The sequence below is a fragment of the Marmota flaviventris genome, chromosome 2 (assembly GCF_047511675.1).
Source record: "Marmota flaviventris isolate mMarFla1 chromosome 2, mMarFla1.hap1, whole genome shotgun sequence".
Classification (NCBI taxonomy): domain Eukaryota; kingdom Metazoa; phylum Chordata; class Mammalia; order Rodentia; family Sciuridae; genus Marmota; species Marmota flaviventris.
Window position 1 is genome coordinate 173,891,857 of NC_092499.1, and position 26,016 is coordinate 173,917,872.

Below are 26,016 nucleotides of genomic sequence, written 5' to 3' on the forward strand. Positions count from 1 at the left end.
TCGAACTGTCTTCATGAAGACTAACATTCTAGTTTTCTTATGGCACCAGCCTCACCTCACCTAGCCCCAGGGCTTTGAGCCTGGGCACACACAAAATGATTATAATCGTATCATTAGGACACCCCTGAGATTATTTTAATTATAGACCTAGTGTTACTATACTATTATAGTAGGTGGCAGATTTTGGCATACTGGGCAGTGATGTGATGGTGTGATGATCTCACTTTAAATGGTTTACTTTGTTCCAGATATCAGGTGAGTTGAAGTTCATAGACGTAAGAAGCATCTAGCTCTGGGGCCTAGGAGTCATTGTCCCTCTTGTCTTTCTTCCCTCCCAGTCTTGTAAACCAGCTATAAATTGGATCCAAAATGGTGTCTCTTTCCTAGGGTCATTGTGAGGATTAAATGAACTAATATATGTGTAGCTCTTGGCACAGTGTCTAGCACGCAATTAAAGTCAGACATTAGTGGCGACCTTTATTATTATTTGTTGTTAGCAGCAGCCAAGTGAAGAATGTTCAGTGACCACACCCAGAACCCCCTGTGGACCTCTTAGCCCTGGGATAAAGGAAAAAAAACTAAGAAAGCAAGGAGAATGTGACTATCCTCTGTGGAGCGGTATCAATCCCAGCACAGACGTTTCAGACCAAAGACCCCTCATCACCCTTCCCAGGGGGAAGTGGGTCTTGGCCTTTAGGCGCATGACAGTGCACCCATGGCAAGTGTGGAACCTCAAGGCCCAAGGACTCCATTCCTAGGACTGTGGAATTTGAACATTGCCTAGCATGAGGACTTCTGCTGGTTGGAAGGGCTGTGCCATGGGGTATATGTCTCATGTGTTGTCACTTCTCTGAGACAGGAGCAATAGCAGGCACCTCCAAGGAGCTTGACAATGGAAGGACGCTTGCAGTCCCCTCCTCCTAAGATGGAGTCCAGTGCTGCTCATGCTTTGAACTGGTTCAAGAAGGACGTCACCTACAGAGGCCAACAGACCACAACATGGATGCTTCATTGTTACCTAATGCTGCCCTGGGAGAAAATAGATGATCTTAAAATCCTTCCAGCTTATGTCTTTCCCTTGGCTTTCTGAACCCTTCACACTCTTATACAAAGAACCTGTACTCAAAAAAGGGGCAGCCGGGTGCATTGGTGCATAGATGTAATTGCAGCAATTTGGGAGGAGGAGACAGGAGGATGGCAAATTCAAAGCCAGCCTAAGCAACTCAGTGAGACCCTGAAATAAAAAATAAAAAGGTCTGGGGATGTAGCTCAGTGGTAAAGTGCCCCTGAAATCAATGCCCCCCCATACCAAAGAAAAGAGGAAGGAAGGGGGCAACAGGCAGGGATGAATAAGATGGCCAAGATATTAAAGCCAGGAGATGGGCAGTGTGTTATTCTGGTCTCTCTACTTTTGCATTTGTCTGAAAGCTGGCCATAATAAATGTTTTCTAAAAGACGGTATTAATAATCTGAGACCTGGCAGGGTAAAGGGCATCACCTTCATCTCATCCTTGACTAAGAAGCTCCCTAAACCTGAGGGTAGCCAGCAAGAGAAGTGAAGGAGTGGCACTGTTCTGGCTTTGTTAGGTTAAAGTCCATGGGTACTTCCCTGAGAGACAGAAACCACAACAGTCCCAGAGCTTTGAGGAAATGCTTCAGCCAGGGAAAGAAGGTGGACAGAGGTTCTGCTGCAGGTGGGTCTGCCCCCGGGCACTTAGGAGGGCATTGGTCCCTCCAGGACTACTCAGCCTTGACCTCAAGGGTCCCCTAGTCCCGTCTGCGAGTGGAGGTCCTTCCTCCCTTCCTTGTGTTCCAGCCTCTACCTTGTCTGGGCCACAGCTGTGAAGGTGAACTTCCTAGTTCACACTCCTTTGTAAGCCTTCCTGCAGCTGAAAGTCACAACCCAGAACAGGATTCTTGAGACTGGACTCTAATTCCCATTTCTGCCTGAAGGTGGCATTTAAGTCTTCAGATTGATAATAGCTGAGATGGGGATAGTGTTAAGTGCAGGCCAAGTCAGGGATTCGAGGCGGTATAGTCTGAAATGTGCTGGGAAGGCCCTGAACACTTCCCACACACCTGATCCAATATATCGCCTACAGTGACTGGTTTCTGTAGTTGAAATTGTACCAGTTGACTGGGCACAGTGGTGCACTTATAATCCCAGTGGCTCAGGAGGCCAAAGCAGGTGGATATTAAGTTCAAAGCCAGCCTCAGCAACTTAACAGGCCCTAAGCAATTTAGGGAGACCCTGTCTCGAAATAAAAAAATAAAAAGAGCTGAGGATGTGGCTCAGTGGTTAAGCACCCCTGAGTTCAATCCCTGGCACCACCACCAACAAAAAGAAATCCCCCAGTTGAGTGAGTGATTCTCTGGGACTACGTGTTGCCTTCTTGAGCCAGTTTTTTTTTTTTTTTTCTTTTCAGGGGGTGCTGGAGATTGAATCCAGAGGTGCTTCACTACTGAACTACATTCCATTTTTATGTCTCCTTTTTATGCCCTTTTTAATTCTTTAAAAAGATGGGGCCTTGCTAAGTTATTTAGGTTCTCCCTAAATTGCTGAGGCTGGCCTTGAACATTTGGTCCTCCTGAACTGCTGGGATTACAGGCATGGGCCACTCCACCCAGTGAGTTTTTTTTTTTTTTTTTCCCCAAAGTACCCTGGGAGGCTAGCACATTAAAACTAGGACTGTGCACAAACTGACTGGCTGGCACCTGGGGATACAGGTGGGGGATACAGTGGTTGGTTAAGAGCAAGGGATTGATAAGTACTGGTATAGATAGCTTGGGGACAGACCACACCTGGATTCAAGTTAGAGGCTGTTGGGTTTAGAGTGGGGGCTGAAATTCAGAAGTAGAGGTCATTAGGTTGCGGAAGTTCCCTAGGGCAGTGTAGGGTAAAGCTGCCTCGAGCTTTACATAACAAGCCACACCCCTGATGTCTCCAAGGGCTCTAGTTCTTGCCCCTTGAAGAGCCCAGAAATAGAGAAGGCTCCTGTGCCTACCATTTGTCCAGCAAAGGCCACCTGAAAAGAACCCAAGAGGATACCCCCCAGTGCACCTCAATGTGTAAAGAGAATAGCTATCTTCCCACCCAGGGAGGTGGTGGAACACCCCTGGCTGCTGGAGATGGGGAGAACAGCTGCCCACTGGATAGACCTCCCTCCCCAACAACTCGCAAATGTACTAGATGAAGTTAAGAGGAAGATATAAGAAAGGAGAAGGTAGCAGGGTCTGGGTTTACCTCTAAAGGTATAGCCAAGTGCTCTACTCACTGCCCATTTAATTAGCAATAATCACATGTATCCAGTCCTTAGGAAATGCCAGGATTCAGTCTAAGATTTACATAGATAAACTAATTTAATCCCCAGGACAACACTAGAATATACACACACGTACATACATATGTGTATGTGTGTGTGTGTGTAGACATTTCACTCCCATTTAACAGGTGAGAAAAGTGAGGCACACAGAGGTTAATATCTTGCCTGGGATTAAAGAGCTAGTGAGATGATGAGCAGGATACAGCCCGAGCCTGCCCTCACTGCACAGCGCACCCTTGTTGCTGTGCACTCTGCCTCTCAAGCCCTCAGCTCTACCAGGTTAGACAGGAGGGATGCCGCATCCTGTATGCCATGTCCATGAAGGATGAGCTAGAAGCTCACTGTCCACGTGGGGAAACCAGACCAGAGAGCCTGAACATCTGCCAAAGTCACACAGCCCAGAAAGGGAAGAACTGAAATCTGAACCTGGCTTGAATTCTGCCCACTAGGCAGGTCCCTTCCCCAATCCATGTAGGAAGCCAAAGAGAATGGAGGACAGAGGTGGAGGTAAGGGGACTGGAGAAAGGCTCCAAGGGTCTTCCTCCTGTCTAGTGGCTGCTTCTGGCTTCCCTGGGTCCACTGGAACTGGACCTTCTTCCAGGGTGGGCTGGCCAATAGAGGGGGACTAGAGAGACAGGGAACCCAAAGCAGCTGGCTCCCTGAACACTAGGCACCTTGCTGCTGTCAGGATGCTGAGCTGCTGGGCGGGGAACAAGGTCTTGTGGGAATTCCCCACCCAGAACACCTGTTTTGGCCTCAGGGGACCTGGGCAGAATGAGGGGCATCTCCTGATCTTCAGGCTTGGGCAAAGGGGGACAAAGCCTGGTGGAGGGGACCTCCTTAGGAGCACACAGGGAGACTACCAGGTAGGCAAGGTCTGAAGCACTGGGGGCCGCTTAGAGCCTGGAAAGCCAAGGATGGTGAGGGACAAGCAGAGGACAAGAGCTAGGACAGAAAACGCTGTCCTCACAACTCACTCCTCCATCAGGCCCGTAGTTCTCGAGGTCCCCTGCTTGACCCGGCCCCTGCCAGCCTGGGGAAAGGGCACCATGGGAATGTGGTGGGCAATGGAGGTTTCACTGCAGTGGGCGCCGCCGGTACAGCACTACCAGGAGCACCGCCAGGAGCGCGCTGGCTGCGGCAGTCCCCAGCCACCACAGAGCCCCTGGTGCTGTTGGGCACATCTCCTCCTCTTCCTCCTCCTGGGGCTCTGAGGCCTCAGGTCGTTCAGGGCTGCCATCCAGGAGGTCAGCACTGGGACCCTCAGCCACATGGATAGCAAAGGACATGTACTCATTTTCCTCTGGGCCTTGGCTGGACTCCAGGACCAGAGAATTGCTGATAGCGAGATCTTCAGAACAGCCGGAAAATGGCTGGCTATCGACCCTCGATACCAGGGTACCAGGCTTGCTCAGCTCGGCCTCAGAGGGCAAGTTCCCAGAGCTGCTACCCCTCCAAGGAGAGCTGCCTTCAATGGTGACTGTGGTTGCTGGAGTCCCTGGGGTCTCCTGGGAAAGAAAAGAAAGTGCTGGAAGGGGATGGGTATGGGAGGGAGATAAGCCAGACAAAGTGGGTGGCCCTGTTCTCGAGTCAGGGCATGAACTAGTAGCCCAAGCCCAAACTTCTCAGTTCCCATCCTATATCCTGGCTTGCAAGACACCATCACTTGGAGACCCGACCATTGGTGGGGAAGAGGACAGAAGGGGAAGAAGGCACCAAGGCTTTGTAGTATCATTTCATTGATGGCCTCATTGCAGCCCTCTCCCCACTCACTGGTCTGCCTGTGAGCTCACTCCAGGGAAGCCCTTGACAGCAAGCCCCTACTGCTGAGGCCTTAGGATCACAGGGCAGCTACAGTGTCCTGGAGCCTCAGGAACTTGCTTCCTCGAGGCAGACAACAGCAGTAGGGTTAGATGCGAGGCTTTGGAGAGGGCAGCTATGGGGGCTAATGGGTCAGAGCAGCTGCTCCAGGCTGGCTGGCCAGGAATTGCTGTTTGGAAAGCCTGGTCACAGGCAGGCCAGACATACTGGTGGCAAAGGGCAAGGCACGAAGGCAAGTGGGCCACCATGCTCCACCCCTCACTGCTTCCTCATCGACAGATCAGTGTTGCTAAGCTTAACTGGAGGCTGAGTCCCAGTGAGTTAAAGCACATGACCAGTAGGGTGGCCCCATGCCTGACCCTCTTGAGGCAATGATACTTAGGGGTTTTCATGACAGTCATTCCTCCTAGAGGATGAGGCAGGTTGCCAGCTTGTCCCCACAGCTTTAAGGAGAGGTCATGGACTTGCCCAGGCTAGAGACAGGATGGAGACTGGGAAGGGTCCAAGGACAGGGCCCAAAGGGAAGGGGCCTGAGGCACTGCTAAGAGGGGCCAGGACTCACCTTGGCTTTGCTCCCGTTGGAGGGCATTGTGTTGGTAGGCACCTTGGTGGGAATCATGGTAGCAGTAGGCACTTTGGATGGCATGGCGCTAGCACGTGTTGAGTTGATGGGCAACTTGGATGGTGCTGGGTTGGAGGGCACTTTAGGGGGCATTGCACCAGGGGGCTTTGTGCTGGTAGGCAACTTGGAGGGCCCCAAGCCGACAAGGGCTGAGTTGGCAGGCACTTTGGAGGGCAGTAAGCTGGTAGTTGTTGAATCAGCAGGTACCTCTGCATCACTAGAGCAGATGGCAGTCTTATTATGGTCACCAATCTCCTCTACAGAAGCCAAGGCAATGGAGGAGGGACCAGCAGATGCAGGAGCTGACACTGCAGGTCCAGGCAAGTGGCTTTTCCTGGGGGTGGAACGGGCCAGGGGCTGGAAGGAGACAGTCGGGGACACAGGCCCACGGGCTGATGTGGAGCTGCAAACTGCACCTGCAGGTAGCAAAAGTAGAAGCATAAACCCAAAGGACTGTCACCCTCAGGGGTGGGGAAAGGTCCCTGTGTCTCAAATCACATTAGCCCTATTGCAACATGCCTCCCAATCACCTGTGCATGGAGAAGACTATAGTCCCTTTGGTCATCGCTCTCAGACCTGAGACTCAACTGTTGCCTGCAGTCCTTGACCTATATCCCCAAGTCTGTCCTATCACAAGACCGATGTCATCCTTCCCACTAACTGCATCCAGGAGCTTAAAGATCATTATTGGCTATTCTTTCTGCTTCTGTTTCTCCCACCCAGAACACCTCCCTGTCCTGTTTCTGCTTTTTTCTCTCTCTAGCTAGTGGAATCCTAGATGTTCCCCTCACTGCTGTCCCCCACACTCCCCAGCAGGAGCAACACTGGATCAGGGCAAGGGACAGCAGGGTGGCTCAAGCAGAACTGCTCACACCAGTCAAGTGGTACCAGAGGCTGGCCAGTTCCCAGGAGTAAGGCAAAGCCACCCTAGGAAGAGGACCTGACACAGGGTGACAGCCCATAGAGGCAGTGTCATCAGGAACTCTAAGGATGCACACACCAGACCCCAAGGTTGACAAAGGTCAGAAGTGATGCCTGAAACTCCACATCATGTACAACCACAAGAATGGGATCCCAAGCTGGGCATGGTGGCACATGCTTGTAATCCCAGCAGCTCAGGAAGCTGAAACAGGAGGATCACGAGTTCAAAGCCAGCCTCAGCAATGACGAGGTGCTAAGCAACTCAGTGAGACCCTGTCTCTAAATAAAATACAGAATAGGTCTGGGGATGTGGCTTAGGGGTTGAGTGCCTCTGAGTTCAATTCCCAGTATAGGAAGAAAAAAAAAAGAATGGGGATCCCAATTAGAATAAGTTACGCTCCATGCATGTATAATATGTCAAAATACACTTTACTGTCATGTATATCTAAAACCCCCCAAATTCTAAAAAAGAAGTGATGTCTCATGTCCCCTCCCCTAAATGCAGTACCACAGACTCTCGTGGAACCTGTGTCCATCAATGCACTGAAATCAGGTGCCTTTGCCTTCATGGTTCATAGAAGCACCTCCTAAAAGGCATTCCATGACAAAATAACACTGTAAAGTGCAAACAGGTGCTGAGGACTATTTGGGGGTGACAAGAGTGGAGGGCACAAGATGGTTTCTCCTAACTTTTAAATATCCCTGTGCCTTGTGGCTGTTCCAGGGTACTGAGGGCAGGCCAGGCACAAGTGTCATATGGAATACAGTTTGGGAAGTAGTAGAAAGACACGCCAGGTCAGGGTGGTCAGCTACACAGCCTTGAGGGGGAGTACTGAGATCTGGTGTAGTGTCCAGGCACCTGGCTGATGATAGACATGCTTCCTCTGGGGGTTGAGATATTTTAGTGACTTTCTGGGAACTGGACACCCCTTGGTAGTAGGGCAGTACTGAAGGGCTCCTCTGCCAATAGCCAGACCAGCTTTGTACTGTCTTTCCCCATCCTCCAGGTCCTGGCTAATCTATAGGCCTCCCATCTAAGAATGGAGTCAATTTCTCATGAATCTGGGCTGTCCTTTATAACTTGCTTAGGCCCACAGAGTGAAGAAGGAAGGACACTGTGCCAGTTTGGAGTCTATGCCTCAAGAGTCCTTTCTTCTTCACTTAGAAGTCTCTGTCCAGTTGCCATGGGAAAGGCCTGTGTGCTAGAGGATATGAAACCCCATGGAAGGGAATAAAGGTGCCCCATCCAATAAGTCAGAAGCAGAATAAGTATATGTATCAGTGAGTTCAGGAGAGGAAATTCAGCCAAGACCAGAAGAACTGTTTAGCTGGGTCAGCTGTGTGCTAAATAAACGCTTGTATTTTAATCTACTTATAATAATGTTTTTTAGACTGTTTGTTACACAGCAAATACTAACTGATACACTCACTGAGGAACTGGTTTGGTACCTGGGGTAAATGCACTTTATTCCCACTTTGCTCCTGTTCAAGGAAGCCCAAGGGGCAACTCTAATCCTAACCTTCACTTGGGAGGTCAAACAGGCCCTCCAACATCATATCCCATGCATACCTGCTATGTGGGTACCACCCAGTTCTCGATCCTGCTCCTGATGCCTGCTGGATGTCGGAAGGCTGAGGGATGTTGGGTTAGAGGAGGGCTCCAAGGAGCCAGCAGGTCTCCTCAGGACTCCCCTGGAACTGGGTATCTGTGGGGCTGGCTCTGAACTCTGAGAGAGAGAGAAATGGCTGACAAGAGCTGGCAAAGAACAGCTGATGTTCCTGGGGCATCTCCCTTTTTTTTTTTTTTTTTTTTGGTGGTGGTAATGGGGGTATTAAGGATTGAATCCAGGAGTGCTTTACCACTGAACTACATCCCAGCCCTTTTTGTTTTTTATTTTGAGACAGGGTCTTGCTAAGTTGCTCTGGGCCTTGCTAAGTTGCTTAGGCTGGCCTCAAACTTGCAATCTTCCTGCCTCAGCCTCCTGAGTCACTAGTATTATAGGCATTCGCCATTGTGCCCAGCTAAGGACAACTTCTAAAGGAGCTCTTTTCTTATTTCTGGTCATTGCCAGACCCTCTGTCCACAGATGATCTTACATCTGGGAACTGGACACTGACGGGCTCAAAGAAAACACCCCAGGGAACTGGGGGTATACCTCAGTGGTAGAGCACTTGCCTAGCATGCACGAGACCCTGGGTTCAGTCCTCAGGACTTTAAAACACACACACACACACACACACACACACACTGTCCCATGGGGGTCCCTATCCATCTGTCTGGCCATGTGGAGGTCTCCACTGCACATAGCACTTTCTTCAGGGGTTTCTACACAAACCCTGTGGTTTCAGGTCCACAGTTTGGTGTCTCCTGATACCCCACAGCCCACTTATCATATCTCCATATAATTTGTCATCTTTTCTCTACACTTAACTTTACTGTGATAATTACAGCCCCTCCAGCCACCCGAGACCTCCAGTTCCCTCACCCTACTCCCCAGTCTGGTCACTCCCAGGTTCTTCCACCCAGCTCAACATCTCGCATGACCACGTGGTAAAGCGTGGCCTCCCAAGCTGTTTGATGACAGTGCTGGGGGCTGCCTCAGACCTTGTCAGTAGTCTGGGAGCTGGGCTGAAGCAGGTCCCCACTGAAGGAGCCTGGGGTCCTTAACAGAGATCAGGCATGACTTGTGGGAGGCAGGCAAAGACTTCCAAGAGGCTGGAGGTGGGGGCACAGAAGTGAGCAGACAAGAACATAAAAACAGGCAGCCTGGGGTGAACCCTGAGGACATACCTCTCCTGGGGACTTTGGTGGCTGTGTGTCCTGCACAGGCCTGGGGTAACTTGGCTCTTCTCGGTAGCCATTGTAGGGGACGTGAGCCACAGCAGGTGCAGAGGGCCCTGGGACCTTGCCAGGAGCTGCCGGTGCTGCCTGAGGGGCTGGAGAACAGGTTGGGTTCCCTGGAGAACAAAGATACAGTGATACCAAGAAGGAATCAGGGGTTCTCCCTGTGACGGGCAAGGCCTGGGTGCTCTGGGGCCTCCTCCCTCCATAGCTCTAAACGCTGACCTGACATGGGAGGCACCCCAGAGGTGACAAGCATCATGGGAATGGGGACAGGAGTGGGAGGCAGAGAAGAGTTGGGGAGAAGGAAGACATGAGTGGGGCAGGGAGCCACATGACCACCCAGGCTACATCAGCGGTCACTCCTCCTATGTCCCCAGACTTTTTTTCTCTCAGGGCTGTTATACCTAATTGATCCCTGCCACATCCTGCCCCAGATACTACCACAACCATTTGTATTCAGGGGGGATCACTACTAATCTCCACAAATGAAGAGAGCAGTTAGGAAAGAAGGGAGAAAGAGGTGGGGGGAGAAAAGAAGCCAGGAGGGGCATGGTAATGTACACCTGTAGTCCCAACAACTCAAGAGGCCGAGGCAGGAGGATCACGAGTTTGAGGCCAGCCTCTACAATTTAGCAAGGCCCTCAGCAACTTGGCAAAACCCTGTCTCAAAATAAAAGAATAAAAAGGGCTGGCAATGTAGCTCAGTGGTAAAATGTTCTTGGGTTCAATCCCCAGGGAAAGGAGAGAGGAAGGAAGGAAGAGGGGAAGAAGATGAGTGTTCCAAAGCTATAAATCTGAGTGAGGATCTCTGGGATAGCCTCTAGTCTGAACTAGATAGGGCTGATTCAGTTTTTCTTCCTGTGTCAGATTCCATCCCATGAATTCCCTCTGGGCACTCAAGCCGGCCAGGGAACTTAAGAGTAGTTAAGGAGTAATCAGGCAGCTTAAGGGAGGTGGAGAGAGAGTTGGTGAATGAATGGATGGGGGAATATGAGACAGAAGAGGAAATAAGGAGGCAAACACCACAGCCACAAAACTGAAAGAAGGTCCCCCCCGCACTGAGCACATGGGAGGTGCTGAGCCCCAGCTAAATACTCAGCAGGTACCATCCTATGCTATTTATTGCAGCCTGATGTGATAGACATTGCCATTAGCCCCATTTTGCAGAGGAGAAGGCTGAGGTTCAGGGAAATTAAGGAACTTGGTCAAAGGGACACAGATAATAAGTGGCTCTGCCAGGATTTACACCCAAGTGTGTATATTGCTCAGGGGTGATGGGGGCAGGGTGACCAGAAATGGCCAGGATGGGAGGCTCACCAGGAAGCAGTTTGCTCCGGTAAACATGAGCCACTTCCTCAGCAAGCTCAGCCTGCTCACAGATCTTCAGTGCCTTGATTAAGAAATCTACCCAACCAGTCCGGCGCTGGAGGCGGTTGAAGAGTTCCCAGAGTGTGTCCTGGTTTCCCAGGCTTGAGTAGCAGGCCCGTAGTCGATCCTAGAAGACACAGTGCAGCCACCCTGCTCAAGCCAGGTGGCCCCAATTCTTTCTCCACCCACAGAGGAGCCACTGCAGAGGGGGCATCAAGAAAGCCACAAGAAGGAGTCAGCCATCTGAAATTGAGTCAGAGCTCAGAACAAGACCAGGACTGGAGCCCAGGTATGGAGTGAAGAAGAGAAATTACCAACAACAATAAAGGCAGCTAGCAGGAAATAGGCTGTGACAATGTCCTAGGCTCTCTGTTGTGGTTTTACATGAATTCTTATTTAATGCCATTATTATCCCTATACACTGATGAGGAAACTGAGGCATTAGCAGAAGCAAAGTAGCATCAATCCTATAGCAGTGGGACAGGAATCCAAACCCAGTTAATCTGAGGCAAAGCCTTGGGTTTAGACAGGCCCTAAAGCAAAGATAAAGGCTTGGATGGATGCAGAAGGAAAGGTATGTAGCAACAATAAGATGAAAAGAGGCAAAGAAGAGAAGAAAGGGGATCAAATTGGGGGAATGAGGGTTCTGGGGAGCCACTGCGGAGCGGGTATCTGGAAAGAAGACACCAGCTGCATTTTTACACTGATTCAAATTCCCTTATAAAAACAAGCAACTAGCTGGGCATGGTGGTGCACTTCTGTAATTTTAACAGCTTGGGAGCTGAGGCAGGAGGATTGCAAGTTCAAGGCCAGTCTCAGCAACTTAGCAAAGCCCTATCTCAAAATAAAACATTTAAAAAAGGGCTGGGGATATGGTCAATGGTTAAGTGTCCCTGGGCTCAATCCCTGGTCCAAAGGGAAAAAACAAAAAACAAACAAACAGAAAGAGCAACTAGAAGAAATGAAAACTCAGAGAAAACATTTACTACAAACGAGGTAACAAGATATGTCTGCAAGCTCATCAATACAAATTGGGACAAAAACTCAACTACCCCAGACCTGTGCTCTAATGGTACTTACACAGGAGGACACAGAGGAAGCAATGGTGCTCCTGAGACACTGGAGGACATGTCTTTTGGGTGCCAAAAGAGCCCACAGGCATCTACTAGGAGCACAGGGATACCATTTGAGAACAGCTAAAATTGTAAGGGATTCATTCATTTCACTAACTAGTTAGTTTAAGGGGTCTGCAGAAAGTCCTGGTGGGGCAGGACAGATCTGGCCCCTCTCAACTCTCAAAACTGAGCCAAGCACAGTGTCTCATGCCTGAAATCCCAGCAGCTTGGGAGGCTGAGGCAGGAGGATCGCTGCAACTAAGTGAGACACTGTCTCTAAATAAAAAATAAAAAGAGCTGGGGTAGGTGTGGCTCAATGGTTAAGCATCCCTGGGTTCAATCCCTGATACCAAAACAAAACAAAACAAAAAAACCATCAGGGAAGAAAAGAGGACCTAAAAAATAATGGGCAAAGGGACCAGAGTCAGTGCCATATTTTTGAGCACTACACTAAAACAACACAAGAGGGAGCTCAGCAAGGTTAGAAAAGCCACCCTGAACCACGTTTCATCTAAAAGTTAAAAAGCAGAGAACACAAGAAGCAAGACAGAGGGGAACTAAAAAAAAGTAGTAGGCCCAGGCTTGGGTGAAAACCTGGCATGGGGCTGAGCTTAATTCCACAGCCCAGCCCCCAGCCCCATGTCCAATTGTCACTTCCCTGCTCACCTGGTCACTGGCTGTCAGGCAAGGCAGAAAAGGCAGAATCTCCAGAACATTAACACAGCAAAACTTGCTGTGATGGAGGCGGATATACTTATAGGTCTCATCTTCAGCAAAGGCCATGGCTGCTCAGCTTCTAAAAAGATAGGGCTGCGGCCCGGGGAAGGGAAAATGGACTGAGAGAGAGGTAAAAAGACTGGAAGAAAAGGCATTGCACATGGCAACAGGGTTGGACAAATCATAATTCTTTCTCCATGTTTTGGAATTTTTGCTTTATTCCCTTTAATCTTTTATTTCTTAAAACATTCTATGTTAATATTGCCTAGTTCTCAGAGGCTCTCAAATAATTGGTTTAAAATGAATTGATGGGCCAGGCACAGTGGCACATGCCTATAATCTCAGGGGCTCAGGAGGTAGAGGCAGGAAGATCACAAGTTCAAAGCCAGCTTCAGCAATTTAGCAAGGCACTAAGCAACTCAGTGTGACCCTGTCTCTATTAAAATACAAAATAGGGCTAGGGATGTGATTCAGTGGTTGAGTGCCCCTGAGTTCAATCCCTGGTACCCAAAAACAAAAATTTAAAAAAAAAATCAATTGATGACCAGAAAAAAATCAGATGCAGAAGACCCAGGACCCATTTCTTTTTTGAAAGAGGTGGGAACAGGGATTGAACTCAGGGACACTTGGGATTGAACTCAGCCCTATTTTGTATTTTATTTAGCGACATGATCTCACTGAGTTGCTTAGCGACTCGCCATTGCTGAGGCTGGCTCTGAATTCGCCATCCTCCTGTCTTAGTTTCTGGAGCTGCTGTGATTACAGGCGTGTGCCACCACACCCGACTTCTAGGACCCATTTCTACCCTGCAGGTTGTTCAGTGCTGAGGAGGGTCTGCAATGTGCCCCTAGCTGCTGTGACTAGGGGATATACCTGTTCCCCTCCTGACTCTTAGGCAGGATAGTAAGAGAGTCACCTACAAGTGCTGCCTCTTTGGGGTATACCAAAATAAAGAAAAAAACAAGTCCAACATAATAACAATAGGACTCCCCCTTCAGTGGCATGCTCCTGTAATCCATCCCAATTTGGAAGGCTAGGCAGTAGAATCACAAATTCAAGGCCAACCTGGACACCTTAGCAAGACCTAACACCCCCGCCCCCAACACACATACAAAAGGATCGTTTTACTATAAATATGAAGAAAATAAGTTACTAAGAAATTAAGGAGCTTTCTAGTCACTGGAAAAGCAAAGGAATGAGGTTTAGGATCAGGTTCTTCCCAGAAGATGCCTGCAGACTCACCCTTAAAGCTTGTATATGTGTTCTTATGGCAGGAGATTGACTTACTGCCCTGAACACCACAGTATGACCCAGGCAAGTTACCAGCCTTTTCCTTAAAATAGCTCAGGGAGTTTGTTTTGACAATACAATTGTTCAGTTCAGACATATAAGCTTAAAAGTTTAAAAATATTCCAAATACAAGTGGTAGCTATGTACTTGCCACAATTTGCAAGTATAGGTGTATTTGTTTGCTTGTTTCTTATTTGCCTCCCCATCAGGGAGTGCTGCAGGGGATAAGAGAGATAAGGTCTGTGCCATTATCCAATTTATATTCATTGGGGTAGGAGAGATAACAGATAGTAAACACATACCTAAATGAGAATTCCAAAAAGCAATACAAATTGTAAAGAAAACAAAACAGAGCAATGAGACACATCCTGGAGAAGGTCATGCTACTTGAACTGGGGTAATTAAGGAAGCCCTTCTCAGTTGGAGACATTTGAGTTGGGCTGTTCTCAGCTGTGAGAAGATTAGTGTTTCAGGCAGAGGGCACAGTATGAGGAAGTCCTAGGATGGGAATGAGTTGGGCATGTTTGAAGAATAGAATGCAGGCCAGTGCGGTCGAGGTTCAGAAAGCTAGGGGGAGAGGCAAAGATCAAGGTCACAGAGGTTGTTAGGGGCCACTCTTGTAGAAAAGGACTTTGGGTTTTATTTGGAGAAAAATAGAAAACTCCCTTAAAGGTTCTAACAAGGAAAAGAGAGTTTTTGATTTACATCAAAGTCCTCTTTGGTGGTCATGAGGACTGTGGAAGGGCCACAATGGGAGCAGGAGACAAGTCAGGAGGCCACTCAGGGTGGGGTTCGGGGGGAGACATATGGACATGGCCAGGATGATAACCACAGAAGTGGCAAGGGGAAGTGGGATTCCTGGTGTTTGTGGATGAGGAAGGTGAAGGAAAGGGGAGAATCAAGCATGACTCCCTGGGCACTGGGTAGGAGGAAAGTGCCATTTACCAAGCCAGGGAAGCAATGGGAGAGCCTTGGTGAAGAGGGAACTCCAGAGGTCTGTTTTGAACATGTGAAGCTTAAGATGTTGTTGAATATCAAAAGCACTGTCAAAGAGGTAAGGAAGCTATGATAGGGGACAAAGTGGGTATTCAGTGTGCATGATACCCACATGCACAGAGACAGTGTTGCATCATAGACTGTACCTATAGCTGCTGCAGGTGCCAGGTCCTCACCACATAGGATGCGGGACAGCAATCCTATCTGGTGGTCTCATAGCCCCAGGTTGCATGATTTGCTTTGTTGACCACCATGCTTCAGACTCCTGGTGGGACAATTGCTAGTGATGGAAAGTCCAGAGAGCAGGAAGCTATGGGTCTTCTGATCTTTCAGGAGATGCACAAAGACAACTCTGTGGAGATTTATGGAACCCCTTCTCCTTACCTTCCCATGGCACTTAGGAGGGCACTAGGAGGGAGTCCCATGAAGCGCTCTTCCACAGCCCAGTCTCAAGCCTTAAGGTACAGATGGGGAAGATGGGGTGATGTGACCCCACCAAAAGGAATGGAAGCCCATGTTTTCACATTGATTGAGGGCTCACTACAGATAGACATATCCTGAGATTTTTTTCCACTTGATTTCTTGACAATCCCAGGAAAGAAGTGATACCATTTACACAGCTGGCCAGGGGTCCACACAAGAATTGAACCCAAGATGTGCTACCTCACTGAAGTTGGCTATGTACCTTACAGAGCACAAAGGCCCCTGGAGGAAGTGAGGGCCACACAGCCAGCCCTCTGCATCTATGCCTGCAGAGGGGCCAAGGTCGTCGAGGGGGCGGGATGGGGGTGGCCAGAGGAGATGCACATGGGAGGATGCAACATTAATCTCTTTCTCTTGGCAGTAGGGGAAATCTTTTGAGAGAGGGCTGCTCTCCTTGTCAGCCTTAATTCCCAGGTAACTGACTGTCCTACAAGATGTTTTTGAAGCTTCACAGCATCCATACAAAGAATGTCGTTCTTGCTTGGTTTCATGCTCACCCTTTCTCTGGCACTTCGATATCAGAGAAAGGGAGGAGGTAGCAGAGTGTTCCAGACCCCGGAACAAAGTTTCCGACCCGACTGCCCTAGAGCCTCTGAGCGCGTAGTGGAAAGAAATATCCACCCTCCCATGGGACAGGCCTCGGAGCCTCGGATCGGATTCCTGGGCGGGACCCAGGTCCGCGGAGGGCAGGGAGGCTGTTCGGAGCAGATGCCACCAGCCGACAACTGTCAAGACCCAGGGACTGGCGGCAGCGAACTCCCGGGAGTTACTGCCACAGGTCGGCGCACCCGGGCCCAGTATAGCCTGAGGGTCACCCTGGGCCTGCAGGCGGCGGGAGTAATTCAGCTCGTCTCCTTCCGGCCCCACCTTTTCCCCCGAGCCTGAGCAGACGCCCTGAACCACCTACCCACTCTCTTCGGGTGCTGGAGGTGGCGCGAGGAGCCCTCGGGGTCCCGAAACACAAGTGCTTGGCAATTGCGGTTCCCGGAGTTCCGCGCCCCGGGCCCTGCGCGCCCCGGCGGTCTCCGAGACCCACTTGGCTCCTGCAGCTGCAGCCTACCTCCCGGAAGGGCATCGATGCATGCAGAGCCCAGAGGACCCAGCGCCCGGGACGGCGATCTTACCTAGGGCAGTCACGACCCAGCGACCAGCTGACCACTGTCTCCAGCAAGGAACCCTCCCCACAGGGAAGGGGCGGGGCGGGGCTCGGCCCGTGCGTCCATTGGCTAGGCAGGGGGGCGGGGCTTCGTGGCCACCGGTGGTGACTCCGCGGCAGGGGCGGGCACTTGGCCTTGGCGAGTAGTCCTGGAAGCGCTCCGAAGGGCGTTGGGTATGCACCTAGATTCCTGCAGGGGGCGCAGAAGAGCAGATTGTTTTCTTCCCTTATTTGTCTTGAGCACTTCCAGGGGGAACTCCAGGTTCAGGCCAGAAGCCTGGAGGGCTGTTCACCTCCGAGTCCTTGGCGGGATTGGAATCCAATACCCGCACTCCTCAGGTGAAGCAACCCCTCCTCCAGCTGGGTGCTCTGAGGAGAGAGGGTCTTCGTGTCGCTCACTCCAGCGTCTCCCAGGCCTGGCACACATTTCATGTTCAATAAACGTTGAGTGACAAGTAAAGGTCACAGGGGATCGAGTGCCTAGCCCGGCGACTCGCACACTGGGCCATGGGAGCGGGATCTGGGCGGGAAACTTGCTGGGTAGAGATGTCAAGTTGCCAGGCGCATGTGCTGGATGAGGGTGCGGGCCTGAGTCCTGAGTGCATTGTAGCAGAGTCCTCTCTCGCCTAAGGGTCTGGGCACTCCTCTCTTAGTGTTTGTCATTAATGGAGTCCTTTCTCTGCTTGGACAGCGGACACTTGGTGGGGAAAGGCCAGCGATTATTAGATACCCGCTGTATATCTAAGGGCCCATTGAATATTCTCAAAATAATCAGGTAGAATAGGTTTATACTTCTTATTTCAAAGAGAGATTAAAAGATTTTGGGAAATTAACAGGGTTTTTTGTTTGTTTTTGTTTTTGTACTGGGGATGGAACCCAGCTTTTATCACTAAGCTACCTTTTATCACTAAGCTACGCAACCTTTTTTTTAAATTTTGAGACAGGGTCTCTCTAATTTGCTCAGATTGACGTTGAATTTGGGATCTTCCTGCCTTGGCCTCTGGAGTATCTGAGACTACAGCAGGCATACCACAACACCCAGCTGTTTGACAGTTTTACTGATGTTAAACATAGGCAACACTCCTAAATGTACATCTTCCTAGAAGCATATGCACTAGATATTTGTAGTGACTTTATTCGTAATAGGCAAACTCTTGAAGCAATTCAAATATCTATTAGCAGGATGAATGAGGAGACGAGCTGTGGTGTACTCAACACAATGGAATAGTACATAGCAGTGAAAGAACTAACAGGGGCTGGGGTTGTGGCTCAGTGGTAGAGCGCTTGCCTAGCATGTGTGAGGCACTGGGTTTGATTCCCAGCACCACATATAAATAAATAAAATAAGGGTCCATTGACAACTAAATATATAAAAGAACAAACTGGGTACACACCACATGGATGGATCTCTCCACCTATGAATGAGTAAACAGTGTTCAGTTAATGGAGCCAAATACAAAAGAACATATGATGCCTGATTCTAGGCACTGCTTCAAAAACAGGAAAAACTAATGTACATAAATAGAAATCATATCACTGGTTACCTCTGGGGAGGTTGCCTGGGGGAGGGGAGAGAGGCATACCTTCTAGGGGATGGAAATGTTGTTCTACATGTCCTGAGTGGTAGCTACACAAGTTTACACATACTTAAAAATGCAACAATGGGGGCTGGGTTGTGGTTTACCTGGTATGTGTGAGGCAGCACTAGGTTAGATTCTGAGCACTGCAGATAAATAAATGAATAAAATAAAGGTCCATCAATATCTAGAAAATTTTAAAAAATGCATCAGTAGGGCTGGGGATGTGGCTCAGTGGTAAAGCGCTTGCCTAGCATGTGAGAGGCACTGGGTTTGATTCTCAGCAACATAAATAAATAAATAAATGCATCAATGGGGGCTGGGATGTAGCTTGGTGGTAGAGTGCTTGCCTAGCATATGCAAGACCCTGAATTAAATCTCCAGTAAGGCAAAAAACAAAAACAAACAAACAAACAAAAATCAATGGGAAGGGTTCAGGGGCACACACCTGTAATCCCAGTAATTTGGGAGGTTAAGGCAGGAGGATCACAAATTTAAGGTCAGCCTCAGCAATTTAGTGAATGTCTCAAAGATGGGAGTTGCTGGGGATGTAGCTCAAAGGTTCAATCCCTATTATGGGGGGTGGCAAGGGGAGAAAAGAAAGAAAAAGACAAGGGTTCAAACATTTACGATAGATTTGGTTGTGATCACATGCAAATGGCTAAGGAAAGATCTGACTACAAAGCCTGTGCTTCCAAACCAAAATTTAGGAAGTTATTGAAACACTTTTCAGGTGAGATTTTTATTACTTGGTAGCCCTGTGGTGTTTCACAACATTCAGAACTTACGAAGTGTTCTAAATCACACTCCAACTGTAATTAAGCCAGCTCCACATTGTGTAGCTAAAAGAGTGAGTGATGATGAGTTCAAAAATTAATGGTGCCTGCAACTCACCTTGACCCCTGTGGCTCCATATCTACTTCTTGCAGGAAGAGCATTGGGAGTGTGGGGCCTGGCTTCCAAATGCAATTGTCATCCCTGTCTTTGCTGGACCTTGAAGGGCATGAAAACAATCCAGCTTCCTGGCTGGGTGATTCCCTGTCACCTGTCAACAGCTTTTAAAAAATCTAGGCAAAGAAGGACTCAACATCATGCCTATGTTATTCTGACCAAAAGCTCACATTTGAAGCTAATGAACAAACCTCAAATGAAGGCCACCTAACAGCTGTCCTGTCCCATACAGTAGCTACTAGCCACATGTAACTATTTTGGCTGAAATTAAATAAAATTTAGAAGTCAATTCCTGAATCCCACTAGCCACATTTCAAATGTCAATTCATCTGGCTAATGGCTATCATGTTGCATGGCACAGATACAGAACATTCCTATCAACCTAGAATGTTACGTTGGACAATGCTGATCTACAGAATAATTCTTCAAAAACATCAAGGTCACAAAAGACAAGTTAAGACTGGAAAACAGTTCCAGAGTAAAGGACACCCAAGTGTCGTGACTATTGAATGTAATGTGGGATCCTACGTTGGATCTTGAGACAGAAAAAGGACATTAGTGGGACCAATGGTGAAATCTGAATAATGTTTTGTTTTTGTTTTGGTACTGGGGATTGAACCAAGAGGTACACTACCACTGAGATATATCCCTGTCCCTTTATATTTTTTATTTTGAGATGGGGTCTTACTAAGTTGTTGAAACTGGCCTTGAACTGTGATCCTCCTGTCTCAGCATCCTGAGTAGCTAGAATTACAGGCATGTAATCATTACCACGCAGAGCCTAAACAATGCTTTTGGCTTAACAATGTTCTCTCAGTGTTAATGTTCTGGTTTTGATCATTGTCCTGATTGTGTAAGATGCATTTGTATTATTTTTGCAATTGTGTTTGAAGTCTGAAATCATTTCAAAATTATAAAGTAAAATAAAATAATCTTCTAATTCCTACCTGGCTGTTTATATTTCTTTATCTCATATAGTGTGTTGCATTCCACCCTATTGCATGGGTACAATTTGTTGATTGTTGTCCACATTTTAGTGGGAGGATGGGCCAGAAAGTGATCTATGCCCCAGGCCAGTGCTCCAAGGAGAGCTGTGATCCACACATGATGACTCAGCAAACACCAGCTCACGTTTCCCCCAGAGAACAGAGGCCCAAAGATAGTGCCAGAGGGCCCCAAAAAGGGCCATGCTCTCATGGTTGAGTCCTTCAGGGAACGCTCCCAGAATAAACACAAAACAAACCCTGCCTTCACAACTTCCTTTCAAATAAAGTTTCATATGGCTATTCTTTAAACTATTGTTTTTTCATTCTGTTGATTTATTTTATATATGCTGATATTTTACATATATTTGTATATGTACACACACACACACACACACAAATGCTTTATACAGCTATGTGGGGAAAGCAGAAAACCAAAATCCGTACTCAATGAATGCCATCACCCAGGGGTAAAAAACTGGAGACATTCTCGTGTCTTTTCTTCTTATTTTTTCTTTCTTTTCTTTCTTTTTGGATTGAACCCAGGGATGCCTATCATTGAGCTACACTCCAAGCCCTTTTAATTTTTTCTGTTGAGACAAGGTCTCTGTATGTTGTCCCGACTGGCCTGGAACTTGGGATCCTCCTTCCTCAGCTTCCAGGAATTAGAAACTTGCACCCAGCAAGTGTCTTTTCTTCTAGTGTTTTCTTTTCAACAGTACAGTGTCTCTGAGTCTCATGTCTTCCTGGGCTCATCCTTTCCTGGACAAAAGTTTGTGAGATGGGTCAAGTTAAGATCTGGGCGACAACAGGGTCTTGGAAGGAGATTTCCTTACCTCTCAGGAAAAGCAGAAGGAGCAGGCTTGGATCGTGAGTGTTCTCCATAAGTCCCTGGCATAGCTGGTTCTTCCTCTGGGGCAGTGAAGCCCCTATAGTCAGCATGGACTCCGCCTCAGGCCTTAGGGCACTGTATTGCTAGAAGCCTGCAATTAAGGAGTCCTGCCACCCTTTCATTCCTTTTTGAAAACACAGATGTAAGCAGCAGATGATTACCAGGGATTTGCAGAGATGGTAAGGAAATGAGCATGTAGGCAGGATATGTGGTCAAAATCAAATGTCCATAGTCACTGTGGTGGCACACACTTAAATTCCCAGCAATTTGGGAGGCTGAGGCAGGAGGATGACGGAAGATGGCCACTTAGAAGTCAACCTCAGGGGCTGGGGATGTGGCTCAAGCGGTAGCGCGCTCGCCTGGCATGCCTGCGGCCCCGGGGTTCGATCCTCAGCACCACATACAAACAAAGATGTTGTGTCCGCCGAGGCTTCCTGCCTCACTGATGTTCCCTACTTGCTGTCATCCCCTCTTGCTGTTGCTTGCACCCCCCCCCCCAGTATTAGGTGTTTAATGAAGCAAACAAAAATTATTCTATGTATATTATGCATGGCAGGTTTGGTTTCTTGAGCATAATTTATCATCAGTGAAATACATCAATCTTAAGTGTAAGACCTGGATTATATCTGAGTAAATACCTATGTACCTAACAACAGATCAAAATCTAGAATATTTCCATCTTCCCAGAAAGTTCCCCTACACTCCTTCTTTATCAATCACTATCCAATCACTATTCTATTCCCGTAATTTAGTTTTGCCTCTTCTTGAGTTTGATATAAACAGAAATACAGAGTACATACATTTTTTTTGTGTCGGGCATCTTTCACTCAACATAATGTTTTTGACATAATGTTATTGCATGTATCATAAATGTGTTCTCTTTCATTGTTATGTAGTATTTTTTTTAGTTGTTGATTGACCTTTATTTATTTACTTATATGTGGTTCTGAGAATCAAACCCAGTGCCTCACACATGCTAGGCAAGCACTCTACCAACTGAACCTCAACCCCAGCCCTGTTATGTAGTATTCTAATGTATGACTAGACCTGTTTATTCATTCTATTTTTTTACTTTTATTTATTAGGTACTGGAGATTGAGCTCGGGTGCTTAACCACTGAGGTACATCCCCAGTTCTTTTTAATTTTTATTTTGACAAGGTGTCACTAAGTTGCATAGGGCCTCAGTAAGGCTATGCTAAGGCTGACTTTGAACTTGAGATCAACCTCCTGAGTCTCTGGAATTACAGGAATGGCCACCATTCCCAGCTATTCATTCTATTTTTACTGAAACACAGGGGGTTTTCTAGATTTTGAGCTAGCAGGAAGAACAAAGCCACTATGAATAGTCATGTATAAGTCTTTTCTGTAGAATCATGTACTCATTACTCTTGGGTATACTTTTAGGAATAAATTGCTGAACAATAGGATAAGTTATGTTTAGCTTTATGAGAAGCTCCCAAGAAGTCAGCCACAGTGTTTGCACCATATGACACTCCCACTAGCAGTGTCTTGCAAGTTCCAGTAACTCCAGGCCAATCCAGTTTCCCACCAACACCTAACATGGTTGGAGCTTTTTTTCACAACAAGTAATTCAGTTCAGGGAATTAGTTGGTTGCAAAATTGTGAGAGGGACTAGGAGTGAGTTCAAGAGCACATCTTCACAGGCCAGTTGGAAATGAGAAGGCCACTGCTGCCACCCTCCATGACACCAGAGAAAGAGTATAAAGATGGTGAGTCTGGCTGCTGAGACTGGTTCTCAACTATTGCACCATCATGTCCTATTGTCAGCAGAAGTGATAGCAGGAAGATAGCCACTGCCCCTCAAATATCATACCTGTTTCATATTCATAATTCTAGATGCAAAGTAGTATGGGACATAGTTTTTCCACTTTCTGGCCTCTGTAATATATTGGAAAATGTCCTATAAGGAGATAGAGGGAACCGATTGTGTTAGTTGGCTTTTAAACTATTCCAAAATGTAACAAACTACAACAACCACCACACAGCCAGGTGCAGTGGTGGTGCACATCTGTAATACAAGGAACTTGGGAGGCTGAGGCAGGAAGAATGCAAGTTCAAGGCCAGCCTCAGCAACTTAGCCAGGCCCTAAGCAACTTCACAAGACTCTGTCTCAAAATTAAAAAAAAAAAAAAAAGGCTGGGAATGTAGTTCAGTGGTAGAGTGTTCCTGGGTCCAATCACTAGTGCCCCAAAATAAATAAATAAATAAATGGCAACCAATTATTTTGTTCACAATTCTGTGATGGTGATTGGGGCTGGGCTCAGCTAGGTGGTTCTTCTGATTTTATTTGGATTCACTCATGCCTTTGCAGTCAGTTACTAGTTCTGTTGGGAACTAACTGGTCTGAGAATGGGCTCAGCTATGATGGATCATCTCTGCTCCATGCAGTGTTTTTTTTTTTTTTTTTTCATGACAGCTCAGCAGGTTTCAAAAAAGAAAGCAAAATGCATGCTTTTTAGGCATATGCTCCAAACTGGCAAAACATCACTTCTGCCACATGCTACTAGCCAAAGTAAGTCAAGAAGCTGGCCCAGATTCAAGGGGAGTGGAGAAAGACTCCACCCCTTTATAGTGATATACAGCCATATTGCCAGGATGGGAATAAAGAATGGGGTGAAAAGCTGGTAATCTACCCAACCATCCCATACAATGACCATACCTCCCACTCCCAGAACCAGCTGGCAAACCCCAAATCTGTTTTTTTTGTGTGTGCAAATCAACAGGATTTCCTGTATCTTACCTTTTTTTTCACCCCTTTGATTTGTCTTGTTCCCTGGGTTCCTTAACTTTATTTTCCAAACCATCTAATTAACTTTTTAAAAAATATTTATTTTTTAGTTGTAGTTGAACACAATATCTTTACTTTATTGTGGTGCTGAGGATCAAACCCAGGGCCTTGCACGTGCTAGGCGAGCATTCTACTTCTGAGCCACAACCCCAATTTTTTTATTTTGAGACAGACAGAGTCTCTCTAAGTTGCCAAGAAACTTGAAATTCTCCTGCCTCAGCCTCTGGAGTCACTGGGATTAAAGGTGAGTGTCACTGTACTAGACTCCCCAAGGCATTTTTGCTTCATTCTTTTTTTTTTATTTATTTATTTTTTTACTATTTTTATTTTCTTTTTCCCCAGTGCTGGTGATTGAACCCAAGTTCTTGTACTTGTTAGGCAAGTGCTCTACTGAACTATAACCCCATCCTTATTGCTTCATTCTTAATGTGAACAAAGTTCACCAGATAATTGGGAAAAGCCTGCAACAGAAAGAGAACTAGAAAAGCCAACAGGGAAAAAGATTTCTGAGGATAACCAGGCAGGAAACAAACAAGAACTTTAAAAGGAAAATAGAAGATAAGTGTGGTAGCACAAACCTGTAATTCCAGCTACTTGGGAGGTGCAGGCAGGAAAATCCCAAGTTCAAGGCCAGCCTCAGCAACTTAGCAACACCCTGTCTCAAAAAATCAAATAAAAAGGACTGAGGATATAGCTCAGTGGTAGAATACTCCTGGGTTCAATCAGTAAATAAAGATATTGTGTTCAACTACAACTAAAAAATAAATATTTTTTAAAAAGTTAATTAGATGGTTTGGAAAATAAAGTTAAGGAACCCAGGGAACAGGACAAATCAAAGGCCTAGCATGTGTGAGACACTGGGTTCAATCCTCAGCACCACATAAAAATAAAGATATTGTATCCACCTATAATTTAAAAATAAATATTAAAAAAAATTGAAAGGGTTGGGGATGTAGCTCAGTGGTAGAACTCTTGAGTTCAATCCACAGAACCACAGCAAAAAAAGAAAAAAGGGAGAGAAAGGGTAGAGGGTTGGGGGAGAGAGCAAGCCTTGAGGAGTTGGGTGTGCGTCTGCTGGATGGGCTGCTTTAGGGAAGCCAGATGGGGACCAGCCTGTAGAATAGTCCCTAGAACATGACAGTTTTACTATTCTGTTCCTGTAGAGTCTGGGTGTCACTTTGTTTGAGATAGTGTCTCCTTGGGCTGTCTTCATGACCAACACTTGGTAAAATCCACAGGCCAAGATAATGTTTTTATTTATTTCTTAAAATTTTTTTCAGTAACACATTTTATTTAATCCAATATATAAAAATACTGTTGCTTCATCACATAATACTAGAAACCTGCACTGCTTTGCTTTTTAAACTTAATAAATTGACATCAAATAAAACTAAAAATGCCTTTCTGTAATCACAGGAGCCTTGTTTCAAAGGCTCAATTACCCCTAGTGGATGGTGGCCATGACACTAATCCAGCCCCAGAAACAAATCCTGGTCTACTCTGGCCTGGTTCTCACACATGGACCCTCAGAGGGACGGGCCTTCACAATAATAATTTTTTGTTTCTGTTTTTTGGGGAGTTTTGCCTTACTGGGGACTGAACCAGGGTTGCTCTACCCCTGAGATATACCCACAGCCCTTTTAATTTTTTAAAAAATTTGAGATAGGATTTTTCTAAGTTGCTGAGGTTTGCCTCAAACTTGGAGATTTTTCTGCCTCAGCCTCTCAAGTAGCTAGGATTAGCGGTGTGTACCATGGCACTTGGAAGAATAATGTCTTTAAGTTCATGTAGATATATAAGGCTACCAAAAATACTCATCATATTTAAATAATATTATTAAACTATTAAATAGATGTGTTTCTCTAAATAAATAAAATATTCATGTGGTATCATGTATGAACAATAATATATCTGTATAAACTGTACTGTGGTAGGAAAATGTTGGTGATTTCTTTTGGTGACCAAGTCTCAGATTCTGCCAACACCTTTTTCGTTTGTGGGTGGCACTTAAAAAGAAATAAAATTGCAAAAATTTGGGACGGGTGATAGACAAATACATTGTCTAAATTGTGGTAATATTTTTTACGGAGACCATATTTTCATGTAGTGATATTTTCATATTTTGTGGTAATATTTGTGTGTGTGT

At 46.9% G+C, this 26,016-nt stretch overlaps 1 protein-coding gene across 4 annotated transcripts; it reads right to left on the bottom strand.

Moving 5' to 3' along the window:
- Window positions 1-451: 451 nt before the first annotated feature.
- Window positions 452-16,684, bottom strand: Mavs (mitochondrial antiviral signaling protein). Of its 4 annotated transcripts, none has more exons than XM_027920502.2 (7): window positions 16,626-16,684; window positions 12,682-12,825; window positions 10,850-11,027; window positions 9,479-9,645; window positions 8,258-8,414; window positions 5,707-6,182; window positions 452-4,831 (listed from the first exon to the last, which is right to left on the bottom strand). In XM_027920502.2, the coding sequence occupies exons 2-7, from the start codon at window positions 12,796-12,798 to the stop codon at window positions 4,400-4,402; spliced, it is 1,527 nt and encodes a 508-aa protein (XP_027776303.2). In that variant the 5' UTR covers window positions 12,799-12,825; window positions 16,626-16,684; the 3' UTR covers window positions 452-4,399. The 4 variants fall into 4 exon arrangements, with proteins under 4 accessions (XP_027776303.2, XP_071464887.1, XP_027776311.2 ...); XM_071608786.1 differs by lacking the exon at window positions 16,626-16,684 and adding an exon at window positions 16,409-16,619 and having other exon boundaries at window positions 9,479-9,624; XM_027920510.2 differs by lacking the exon at window positions 16,626-16,684 and adding an exon at window positions 16,409-16,619.
- Between the last annotated feature and the right edge of the window lie 9,332 nt (window positions 16,685-26,016).

Coding starts and splice junctions, on each gene's coding strand:
- Mavs (XM_027920502.2), bottom strand. CDS start 12,798: ATGGCCTTTGCTGAAGATGAGACCTATAAGTATATCCGCCTCCATCAC. Junction 11,028..12,681: donor GCCTGACAGCCAGTGACCAG/GTGAGCAGGGAA, acceptor TGTGTCTTCTAG/GATCGACTACGGGCCTGCTA. Junction 9,646..10,849: donor CCGGAGCAAACTGCTTCCTG/GTGAGCCTCCCA, acceptor TTTGTTCTCCAG/GGAACCCAACCTGTTCTCCA.